Consider the following 12,500-nt stretch of genomic DNA (forward strand, 5'->3'; position numbering starts at 1 on the left):
TTTGGGTAAGGCTCACGTGGACAGGATAGTGGCCAACCATGCCGAGGCGCCCAAGAGCTAGAGCTCCTCCAAGCTGCTCCAGGGCCTGAAGTCCCGGAGTAGGTTCTACCTCCCAAAGGGACAGTGAGCGGGCGTCTATGCACTGGAGCCAGTGCTCACCGTACTAGGGCAAGGATCCTCAGAAGAAAGGGAGTCTGTGGCTCCAATCTGCTTCTCTCCTTCGGAGGCAGTCATGATGGAGGAGATGTTGAAGGACCTTGTCAAAGTCTCCTCCTGGTTAGACTGGTGGGCCTCCACCCTGGTGGGCGTTCAGTCGTCATACGACCTGTCAGTTCCGGAGACCCAGGCCTTGTTCAAGGAACTCATCAGTTCAGGAGGCAAGGCCCTAAAATTCTTGTCTTACCAGTCGTTAGCCATGTCCGCCAACTGGGTCCTACGAAGGAGGGACACTGTTCTGAGCAAGATATCCAGGAGGCTGCCGGACAGAGAGGCCAGATCTCTGACGAACGTGACCCTGTGGGACAACTTAATCTTTCCCCCGAAGGCAGCGGAGGAAGCGATGAAGAGAATTCGGAGGATGGAGGAGCCGTTTGAGACCAGGCCCCACCCGGTCAGGAGGCCGACATTTAGAAGACCCTCCGTCGACTCGCCTCGCCCTCCTCGGCCCGCTCCTAACCACCCTAGGAGAGACAACTCGGCGACAACATGGTCCCAGTCGTCTCAGCCCTCCCGTAGAGGATCAGCCCCGAATCAAGCCGCCTATAGACTGTTCTTCTCCGCATCCAGAAGAGGTCATTCAGGCCGCTCATCGAGGAGGAGATAGGGAGGGAGGCCCCCTACTCCTGCCGGAGCCTCAGGTGGTGGGATGCCTCAAACTTTTTTAGCAAGCATAGGAAAAACACGGAGCAGACCCGTGGACAGTGACAGTTCTGAAAGAAGGGTACAGATTGCCCTTCTTAGCGGACTCTCCTCTGATACCAGATCAGCAGGCGGAGTGGCTAGCCCCCAAGGATCCCTTGAAACGGACAGCTCTGCAGGGAGAGGTCTCAGCGATTTTGGCGAAAGGGGCAATGAAACCTGTTTGGAACCCAGGTCCGGGGTTCTACAGCAGGCTGTTCCTGGTGGAGAAAGCAACAGGAGGATGGAGACCGGTCATAGACCTCTCATCCCTCAACAAGTTCGTCTGCAAGACGGACTTCAAAATGGACACTCCAAAATCAGTTTGTTCCGTAACCGAAATACAAACCACGCTTTTTACATTAGGTTTACCTTTTGGCGTAGCTGAAATGGCGAGCCATTAGAATTACCGAGGGTGTATTACCCCCGCGCTAGTTAGCAGGGGGGTAGGGGAGTGGTAGCTAGCTACCCCTCCCCCTCTCACACACCGGTGATCTGCTTCACTTCACTTTTGGCTCGGACAATAGACAGACGTCTCTGTCTTTGTCCTCGCTTAGGTTTACCTTTTGGCGTAGCTGAAATGGCGAGCCATTAGAATTTAATGAGGGTGTATTACCCCCGTGCTAGTTAGCAGGGGGGTAGGGGAGTGGTAGCTAGCTACCCCTCCCCCTCTCACACACCGGTGAACTGCTTCACTTCACTTTTGGCTCGGACAATAGACAGACGTCTCTGTCTTTGTCCTCGCTTGGCAGCCATTGTTTGTTTTGTCTTTACTTAATCACTTACTTTTCTTTTACTCAATATATATGTAAACATTTTTTCGTGTTTATGTATATATTTGATTATATAAATCAGTAAGTTTCCTTTTCAGAGTTTGTGCTTGTGTGTGTAGTGTACGATATCTCCGTGGAGCCCTCGGCAGTTAGGCCACCATGGTGTAATTTCATGGGTCGCGATCGAGTTTGACTACGGTCTTTCTCTCTCTCTCTCTTTGAGGTCGTTCACCCTTTTACTACGTTACTTTTACTACGTCTGAGTAGCTTCCTTCCCGTGTGGGTGGGGTTGCTACGCCGTAAGTTTTGTCAAAATTAGTTTATGAATCTAATTGTATTTGTTGTTTTTTCAGCTTTGTAGAACGATTCCTTTCGGGGTTTTCGTTCTTTCTTTAGTGTTCATTCATTTTTAAATTAGATAATTACATAATTATAATTGTTATAATTCTGTGTTGGTTACAGCTCTCCTTCCGTGAGTGTAAGTGGTTGTGAGGGCACGTGCCTGTTGTGTAATTCTTGTGTTCCTTTCCCTCGGGATTCCTCTTCGGAGCCTTCCCGAATGTTAACTAATGATTTTTTTTTTTATTTTTCACAGTTACCGATCTAGTTCGTTTCGGTAATGTGACTAAGGAGTGAGCTGTCTTGTTGAGGCATGGGGATTCGGCTGTTGCTGCCTCCCCTATAGATCTTCGTCAGGGGCGTGTCTCCTTCTCCTGGAAGTACTCCCGTGACGATTGACAGCTCTCCGGTTCATTTTAGAACACTCGGGAGGCTCGCCTCCTTGGGTGGGTAACTTTCCTTCCGAAGGAAGTTTTCCTGTCCAGGCTTGAGTTTTTCCCTTTTGGGGGGTTCTTCTCTTGCCTTTTTTTCGTGTGACTATGCTCTTGGTGCTGAGCGGTCGCACCTGCAGTTACGCTCAAGGGGCTGGGCAACTGCAGGAGCCCCTCTTTGGAGGATTGCTCTTTTTAGGTCACTGGCTGACCCGTCTCTTCTACGAAGTGTTTCTCTTTCGTTTGCGAGAAGAGTACACTCATAGAGACTCCTCTTCTGCTGTTGGCCGCCTTCGCCATAAGGCTCTCCGTCCGCTACGTCGTAAGGGCCTCGCATCTCCCTATAAGGGTGCTAAGAGGCGCCGTTTTGAATCTCCGTATGCAGCCTATAGCTCCTTCCTCTTTAGATCTCTCCAGGGATCGATCTCTATCGCCTTCTTGACCTTCCGCCCCTGGTGCAGATGGACAGCAGTCTGACCTCGTCTTCCGACGGACAACGGTCCCTTCGGGGCAAAGGGTTGCCTCCCACGGGGGTGCTTCCCTTGCGTGTCAGGGTTCCCCTGCGCGCCCTTCTGCAATGTTCTCTCCTGCTCAGTGTTAGCACACAGGCGCTCTCCTGCTCAGTGTTAGCGCACAGGCGCTCTCCTGCTCATCAGTGTTTTCCTGATCGCTAGTGCTCTCCTGTTCGTCAGCGCTCTCCTGATGATCGTCGCTGCTGTTCCTGTTGGTTCCTGATACGCGCCCTGTGCGCCCACGTTTGCCCGCGCAATCTAGAACTTCGGTTCAGGTCTTGGATAAGGACTCTTCTTTTACGCACAGGATTCCACGCGTTGCCTTCTGCTCACCAGCGACCACAGACGCGTCAACGTTCACCTGCTCGTCAGCGATCTCCTGCGCGTCAACGATCGCCATCGATCTGCCACGCATGTCAGGTCCCCTGGACACCATCAGAAGTTATCTAGCGCTCGCCTGCTGTGGACGATCTCCAGTAGCTGAGTCTTGTCGTAGATCTTCTTCCTGCTCGCCAGCACTCACCTTTACTTCTGTCCTTCTGTGCGCCAGCTTTCTTCAATCGCCAGCGCACATCTGCGCGCCCTTTCCTGCCACGCACCAATGAGCGCTAACGGTTTTTCCTGACCGTCCAGGATCACCTGATTGACAGCTCGCTTCAGCGCTCACCTTCCTGATGCACCTGCGCGCCTTCTGTTTAGTGCAATGCGCGCTAACCATCCCTAGTCTCTTACGCGTTAGCGATCGCCTGCGCGCTAGCGTTTTGTTAACGCACCACCGCTCGCCAACACGCCGTCACTTAACAACGCGCCATCGTTTGTCGACACACCATCGCTTGCCAATGTGCCTTCACTCGCCTACGGGCCATCGCTCGCCAAGACGCGCCATCGCCCATCAACGCGCCATCGGTCTCCTGACCGCCTGCGCGACCGCGTGCGAACCAACGGTGTTCCATCGCGCGGACCAACGGTGTTCCGTCGCGCGGACCGACGGTGTTCCGTCGCGGGAACCGACGGTGTTCCGTCGCGGGAACCGACGGTGTTCCGTCGCGGGAACCGACGGTGTTCCGTCGCGGGAACCGACGGTGTTCCGTCGCGGGAACCGACGGTGTTCCGTCGCGGGAACCGACGGTGTTCCGTCGCGGGAACCGACGGTGTTCCGTCGCGGGAACCGACGGTGTTCCGTCGCGGGAACCGACGGTGTTCCGTCGCGGGAACCGACGGTGTTCCGTCGCGGGAACCGACGGTGTTCCGTCGCGCGAACCGACGGTGTTCCGTCGCGCGAACCGACGGTGTTCCGTCGCGCGAACCGACGGTGTTCCGTCGCGCGAACCGACGGTGTTCCGTCGCGCGAACCGACGGTGTTCCGTCGCGCGAACCGACGGTGTTCCGTCGCGCGAACCGACGGTGTTCCGTCGCGCGAACCGACGGTGTTCCGTCGCGCGAACCGACGGTGTTCCGTCGCGCGAACCGACGGTGTTCCGTCGCGCGAACCGACGGTGTTCCGTCGCGCGAACCGACGGTGTTCCGTCGCGCGAACCGACGGTGTTCCGTCGCGCGAACCGACGGTGTTCCGTCGCGCGAACCGACGGTGTTCCGTCGCGCGAACCGACGGTGTTCCGTCGCGCGAACCGACGGTGTTCCGTCGCGCGAACCGACGGTGTTCCGTCGCGCGAACCGACGGTGTTCCGTCGCGGGAACCGACGGTGTTCCGTCGCGGGAACCGACGGTGTTCCGTCGCGGGAACCGACGGTGTTCCGTCGCGCGAACCGACGGTGTTCCGTCGCGCGAACCGACGGTGTTCCGTCGCGGGAACCGACGGTGTTCCGTCGCGGGAACCGACGGTGTTCCGTCGCGGGAACCGACGGTGTTCCGTCGCGCGAACCGACGGTGTTCCGTCGCGGGAACCGACGGTGTTCCGTCGCGGGAACCGACGGTGTTCCGTCGCGGGAACCGACGGTGTTTCGTCGCTCGAACCGACGGTGTTCCGTCGCGGGAACCGACGGTGTTCCGTCGCGGGAACCGACGGAGTTCCGTCGCGGGAACCGACGGCGTTCCGTCGCGGGAACCGACGGCGTGCCGTCGCGCGAACCGACGGCGTGCCGTCGCGCGAACCGACGGCGTGCCGTCGCGCGAACCGACGGCGTGCCGTCGCGCGAATGCCGGCTCGATTCCTGCAGTATCCATTGCTCGCCTGTGAACTTTCGGATTCCGACGACCAGCTCTCACCCTTCCTACCACGCTCGCCGTCCTTCTGCGCTCCCTCGCGCACTTTCGTCTGCGCTCCTGCGTGCCCGCGCATGGGCTCTTCCACGTTCGGCCACGTGCAAACCATTGTTTTACCATCGCGCGAGCGCCAGGGCAATTGCGACCGCGATTCCCGCCGGGGTTTCGCAACATGGCCAGCCTGGCGAGTCTTCTGGAGCGTATTTCCAGAAGACGGTCTTCACCCCGTAAACGCAGAGCATGGCACATGCAAGAACAGGAAGAATCTTCAGGGAGGTCTGAGCAACATTCTTCTTTCCAGAACCCGGGTTAGCCCTTCCTCGTCATTCCCTAGAAGGGTCTTGCCAGGGAGCTTTCCGTTCGAGATTTCTCCGTCGGGCAAGGGGTGACTGGTTTAGCCCTTCCTCTTCTCCATCTCGTGGAAGGGGCTTACCAGGTCCTTTCCCTATTGGTTGCGACCCGAGGTTATGTACAAGGAAGCTCCAGGAAGATCATGGGTACTTTCCTCCTCTCGGGCTCAAGCACCTTGGCGTTTCGTCGCCAAGTTTCGAACTTGCGGGCAAGCTCGATGTTGGACCATCTAGACGCAGTGACCGAGGGCTTCCTCTCGGGTGTCTCATCCGTGGATGTCGACAAACTCAGACACTCTTCCATCCTTGGGAAGAGCTTGTTTGTGCCCAAGGACAGAGACATGGACAGCGGTTGTGCGGAGGAAGTCGACTTCCGTTTTCACTCCTCCAAGGCGCTTTCTTCCAGACCCTGCAGGCCTCCAGCGCCTCTTCTTTCAGCCTCGTCGCCCTAAGTTATCGGACCGGCTACGGAAGCTAAGACAAGGTGTCCAATAGCAGTTCCCTCCTGTCAGGGACAGGTAGCACGGGAGCCTCTCCCGGGGGGGCATAATCCTAGAGGGAGCGGCAGAGTTCACAAACTCTAGGATTGGCAACCCCCCCTTGCAGGTCTCACACTGGGAGGATGCCTAAGGTTACTCATCCGGATAACAGCTTCCCGATGCCGATTCCTGCACGATCTCCGTGATCAGCCAAGGATATCGCGCCTCGCTCTTACCATCTCTCCGTCTCTGTCAGCGAATTCAGTGTCACTGAACCTCCATGCCATGGGGTCGGCAAGAGTTTTGCCCGTTTGGGCAGAGTGATCCATGCCTTAGGAGAAGGTCCTCCATAGGGTCGTTGACGGCTTCACCCCCCCCCCCCCCCCCCCCCCCCCCCCGGCTTGTTCAGTCGATCCTTTCTCGTAGGAAAGCATCTGAGACTGGAATTCCGTCGTCGACCTCTCAGCTCTGATCAAGTTTGTCGAACAAACTTCGTCCAGCGTGGAACAGCAGAATCGATCAGACTGGTAACGAGGCGGCAAGACTCCTTAGGCCCTGGATCGGAAGGACGGGTACTTCCAGTTTCCATTCCATCCATCTTCCAGGAAGCTCTTGGAATTCAGCTTAGACTTAAGTGCGGTGTGGCGATCCCGCCGCGGCATCGCAGGTTTTTCCCCCAGAGAACTCTCCCTGCTTTCCTCTTGGCCGCTCAGGAGCAGGCTTCCGCCTCCTTCGCCTTTTGGAGGTCTGGTCAACTCCGGTAGGCTCGGGTTCGATCTTCTTCAACGCCGGGACAAGCTTCCGGGTCCTTACCATGAGTGAGGGATCATGGTAATTTGCTAGGAGCCTTCTCTACTTCTGCCTCAACATCTGGAGTATCTAGCCATGATATTGAGTCAACGGCCTTACCACGTTGGAAACACCGATTCTCGTCCGATCAGCGAAGTTAAGCAACGTCGGGTTTGGTCAGTACTTGGATGGGTGACCGCCTGGGGACACCAGATGTTGTTGCCTCCTTCTCCGAGCCTTCCCTTCAGTTGACTGTGGCAAGGCTGAGGAGAGCCGCAGTACTTGTTCTCAGTCAAGCAGAGCTTTCAGCCCTACCTTGGAACGTTTCCTGGGTCTCTTTTCCTCATTGACCCGTCTAAAGTCCCGAACGGTCGCCTCAGGATAAGTTCCCTGTGGGGCGGCCCAAGTTCCGGTGGTATCAAAGCAACGATTAACCGGACTCTCTGGCCCCTATGGGACTAGCGGAACGTTTAGACCTGCAATGGGTGTTGACCTATGGAACCTCTTGATGGGAGTGGATATTCTCATCCTTTCCCCACATTTTGATGCTGTTCTCGGACTCGTCAAAGAAAAGGGGAGGGGGGGGGGCATGTTCCGGTTCAGGCCTATGGTCAGGACCTGAATGATACCTCTCCATTATTAAGGCAGGCTTAGGGGCCGTAGTCTGGCCCCTCTACAGATCCTACAGTTCCTGCCGAGTCGCTCCGTGCGCAACGACTTCATGGTACTGGCGTATTCCAACCAGCAATGGACTCATTTTCATACCTTCGCATCTTGCAGTAGAGATACTGAGATGATCCAAGGTCCTCTCAATACCACTATCGGCTCGCTCATTCCGGGCAGAGGAATGTTCTCTCCGACTATCTGAGCAGAGCCTCGCGGATAGAGGGTACCTGGGGGTCTTTGGCCTTTAGTAACCAGCAAGTCCTGGCCTGGGGGACCTGATCGCGACAGCCTGGAACTTCAAGCTTCCGCTGTTCTTCCCCCCAGTCTCAGACCCCAAGACTCTTTGGCAAGTTGCTTTCCGGTGATGGTGGGACAACATCGACACCTGCGTCTTTCCACCATTGTTGTCTGTGGAAAATGGGTCTCAACAAGACCAGGTTGTCTGTCAACCTTTCGATGGCCCTGAGAGCTCCACTGTGACTATACGCGGAACGGTTTCCGGACCCTCTTCTTCTCCTGACGGAACTCCCGGGAGAGCTTCTCCCACGGCACAGGCTACTCAAACAACCACACTACAACATCTTTCACGAGCCGTGGCATCGCTTCGGCTTCACGCCTGGAGACACTACGCCGCCTCCTCAAGAAGAGACAACCCGCTACAGTCGCGGAGCGGAGGTCGCGTCACCTGCGATAGTCATCCGCAGGGGTCTACCAGGCGAAGTGGAGAGTCTTCTGTGGTTGGTGTTGTGGGAGAGATACCTCTTCCCTTGAGGCCTCTTCTCCAGCAATAACGGACTTATTGCTTTCCGGCGGGAGGAAACACTTTAACGCTCTCGACAGTGAAGCCTGTCACTCAGCCTTTCCCTGGCCTTCAGGCTGAAAGGAATAGACTTTTTCCTTCCCGCTGGACCTTTCTTCGCTCATGCGAAGCTGCAAACATCCCTGCCCCCAGTCGGAGTGAGACCACCTCCATGGAGCATGGTTCGGACTTTTTAGTCCCTTAAGAGATCTCAAGAACCATTACGTCAGGCCTCTGATCGTATTCCGTCTTGGGGGACGGTGCTCCTGCTCACTCTGGCCTCGGCCAGGGTGTAAGCAATCTTCTTGGTCTCATACGACTCCGCCCTTTCTAAGGAATAGGGGAAGGCAACATTCAGGTTCGCTCCTGAGTTGTTTGCTAGACTCAGAATCTTGGGGTCCCGGCCCTTCGGTCCAACTCCTTCAAGATTTCGAGTCACCATTCTGTATCAGATGACCCAAACCTTCTCCTCCTTGCCAATAAAAGAATCGAGGGGTTATCTTTGGGAACAGCTGCAGTTTGTCCTCACGTGCAGCCGGGTTGGGAGCACAGGAAGGACACGGGAGAGTCACCAGTATACCTCTTCAGCTCCGACTCAAGGACATTCATTTCGACCTGAATCCAGACTCTCCCCCGTCACGTCGCCCTACAGCACGATGTCGGATACATCGCAACGTCCCTCGCCTTCGAGTAGTACTACTCTGTGACGCAGGTGCTACAAGCTGGAGTCTGGAAGCGTCTAATGACCTTCGCAGTCCGCTTCCTGCAGGACGTGACCCACAGGAGTATCGATACGTTTTTATCGCTCTGTGGTGGCTACACAACAGCTGGTCTAACCTCAGGCTCCTTTTTGGACAGGTAGCAGAAGGTTGAGGGCATTGTTATCAGGTTTTAGTCTGCATGAACGAAAGATGTATGTCTGGCCCTTACTTCTTTCTTCATCGTCCCCTTTACTGAGGAAGCAGCATCCTGGTCTCTGCATGGCTGACCTCAAACCTCTGCAGGTAAACCATGCTTCCTTGTGTTCCGAGTATTGAGTCAATACTGTCGGGTCCCTCATACCCTGACGAGGTGGTATTGGGAACGTCCTAACCCAGAGTTCCTTCTAGAACTCCAGGTCAACTGCCTAGGATGGGTCACACTTCTTCCTCCACACACAAGCTTATGTAGGCCACACGTTTCCTTGTGGAGCAAGGAACTTGTGAGGTGCAGGGACTCCTTTTCTCGAGTGCGACTCACTCGGATTCTGAGTCCCCAGTATGGCTGGGGACTTTCCACTCTTCCTAAGGGGTAAGTCACCCAATGTAAATAGCATGGTTTGTATTTCGGTTACGGATCAATTGACAAATTCGGAGATAATTTGTATTTTTCCTAACCATACAAACCTTAGCTATTTACACATATTTGCCCGCCAGCCCTGTCCCCCAAGACAAGTCCTACGTCTAAGTGAAGTGAAGCTGTTCACCGGTGTGTGAGAGGGGGAGGGGTAGCTAGCTACCACTCCCCTACCCCCCTGCTAACTAGCGCGGGAATAATACACCCTCGTTAAATTCTAATGGCTCGCCATTTCAGCTACGCCCAAAGGTAAACCCAATGTAAATAGCTAAGGTTTTTATGGTTAGGAAAAATACAAATTATCTCCGAATTTGTCATGTTGGCGTCCTTGAGAGAAGGGGACTTCATGATGTCAGTAGATCTCAAGGATGCCTACTTCCAGATCCCGGTTCATCCCTCCAGCAGGAAGTACGTACGGGTGAAATGGGAGAACCAGACGTTGCAGTTCAAAACCCTCTGCTTCGGGCTGTCCACTGCCCCCCAAGTCTTCACGAGGGTCTTCACAACGGTCTCAGTCTGGGCACACGAACAGGGCATCCTCCTGATTCGTTACCTGGACGACTGGTTGCTACTTTCAGCCTCAGAGGAAGTACTGAAGGAGCAAGGCGCGATGTTACTGCAGTTCTGCAACGTTCTGGGGATCACCATCAACCTAAAGAAGTCTCAACTGATTCCTTCCACCAGGACGACCTACCTCGGGATGGTTCTGGACTCCCGGTTAGTGAAAGCCTTCCCTTCCGCGGACAGACTGGACAACTTAGACCAGGTCCTCCGCCCCTTCCTGATGGACCAACCCAGGAGGGCAAATGACTGGCAGAGACTTTCTCCTTTTGTCTCTGGAGAAACTGGTCCCCCAGGGCAGGCTAAGGCTCAGGGAGGTCCAATAGAACCTGAAGGAGAACTGGATCCAAACGGATTCCCCCCACAGAGTGGTCCCGGTGTTTCCGAACACGAAACGGGTCCTGGAATGGTGGAGCTGCAGGACGAACACTCAAAGGGATGCCCTTTGCAGCCGACCCTCCGGAGATGCTCCTGTTCACTGACGCGTCGAAGGAGGGATGGGGTGCTCATCTCTTAGGGAAATCAGCAAGAGGAAACTGGACAGCCCTAGAGAAGTCCCAGCACATCAACGTTCTAGAGTTGAGGGCAGTACAAAGAGCGTGCCAGGAGTTTGTACACCTACTCCGGGGAAACACCGTAGCGTTCATGTGCGACAACACCACGGTAGTAGCTTACATAAAGAAGCAAGGAGGCCTAAGGTCGAAGGAGCTGTGCGTCCTCACATTACAACTTCTGGAATGCGACTGTCTCGCCTAAAGAAGCAATGTATTGAGCAAAGGGATCTTCATTTATGATTAAATTGTGATAAATAACTTTAAGGGTTATTGATATCTAAAAAGGAACAAAATTCATAGTAATCATGATTTATTGATATTGTCTTTGTAAAAATACAAAGAAAAACTTGAATGCCTGTATCAAAATTATATTTCTTGACCTTCAAATCCTATCTTCTCCCTTAGTTTTAAAGATATAGCATTGAAATTTGGTATATAACTTAGAAAGATATGAAATAATCAAATGTTGCCCTTTTTTCTAATTTTTGTGATTTTTTTTTCTTAATTTTTCCCTTGATTGTTAGGGTTAATTTTTTTTACTATAGTGAAAAATTCATTTCTAGCAAAAAGATGACTTTAAGAAAAAAAAAAATTTCATTTGATTGGAGGCCCATATAAGGTAGTAATCCCAGGTCTTAATGTTAATTATCAAGGGAGGAGATAGAATGTGAAAAAGATACTTTTTCAGGATAAATTGCCCTGGCATCGCAAAACCGAAGGACAGAGGCAAAAATCCCATGCAGTTTTGAGATGTCTTAAGTCACCTTATTAAGTGGTATGAATGTCAAAGTCCTGTCCTTAAAAAACAGCATCCTTTTATTTGAAATTCTCGTTCAACCACCCTTTTCATTTCTTAGGCCAAAGATCAAAACTTGGTTGACTCGGTTAGGGAGGTGGATAGCTCCCACTTGTCGTTACCTTTTTAACGATTCAATGGCCATTACAGGTGTCGCTGAAGTTTCTGCTATTTAAAGGACTTGGGTTTGTTTAAAAAATATACAAATTATTGTTTTGATTTGATAAATTATTTATGTTTGTAGTAACTCTTTTAGCCAGAATGTTTTTTAGATTAATTTTTTCCTCATTGCAGTAACAACCCAAGTGAGATATGCACACAGCGATATTCAAGTGCCAGACTTCTCTGCGTATCGACGAAGTGATGTGCAGGATCCACGCACCAAGTCTGGAGAGTCAGCAGCTTCCAGAACAGCTTTCACTTACATGCTTGTAGGAGGTAAGACTTCAGCTGGTAGGGGATGTGCATGTATGTGTATATATATTTATGTAATATATATACAATATGTGTACAGTATAGGTAACTCTCCTTATCTACGACTAATTAGTTATAAAAATGGCTGTGTATGCCAAATTCTTGCATATGAAACATTTTGTTTTTACCCTGATAAAATCCAATGCCCTTTACATAGAGAAATAACAGTGAAGCTGGAAAATTACATTTACATACTGTGCTAGGTGGTACTGTATATCTTACTGTGCTAGGGTATCTTTGTAATCCATGTTTGTCAATGGTTATATAAGCGGATGAGCTACCCGAAGAAGTAACGAGAACTTTGGGTGTGGAGGAAATGCCCCCCTAAATCTCGAAGTCACTGGCAGCAGGGTGACGGATTGGGTTTAAGGCGAGAGACAAGTTGCCTCTACAGCTTTTACTCCTGATGCCTGGCAGATGATCTTACTATATTTAGTATGGTCCGGCAGGGGTTGCTTGCCTTAGATGGGCACTGCGCATCAGAAGGAACTGGCTATATTTTGATGAATCTAGCCAATGAAT

The 12,500-nt window shown here is 52.8% G+C and overlaps 1 protein-coding gene and 1 pseudogene across 2 annotated transcripts in view; both read left to right on the forward strand.

The window, feature by feature from the left end:
- LOC137652340 (cytochrome b-c1 complex subunit Rieske, mitochondrial-like) overlaps positions 1–12,500 on the forward strand; it is a 35,022-nt gene that overhangs the window by 5,638 nt on the left and 16,884 nt on the right. For both annotated transcript variants that reach the window (XM_068385689.1, XM_068385690.1), the window contains exon 2: positions 11,799–11,942. In XM_068385689.1, coding sequence (XP_068241790.1) covers positions 11,799–11,942 — 144 coding nt within the window. The remainder of the gene's footprint in view (positions 1–11,798; positions 11,943–12,500) is intronic.
- Positions 6,900–7,018, forward strand: LOC137652586 (5S ribosomal RNA; annotated as a pseudogene).

This window comes from Palaemon carinicauda, chromosome 13 (genome assembly GCF_036898095.1).
Source record: "Palaemon carinicauda isolate YSFRI2023 chromosome 13, ASM3689809v2, whole genome shotgun sequence".
Taxonomy (NCBI): Eukaryota; Metazoa; Arthropoda; class Malacostraca; order Decapoda; family Palaemonidae; genus Palaemon; species Palaemon carinicauda.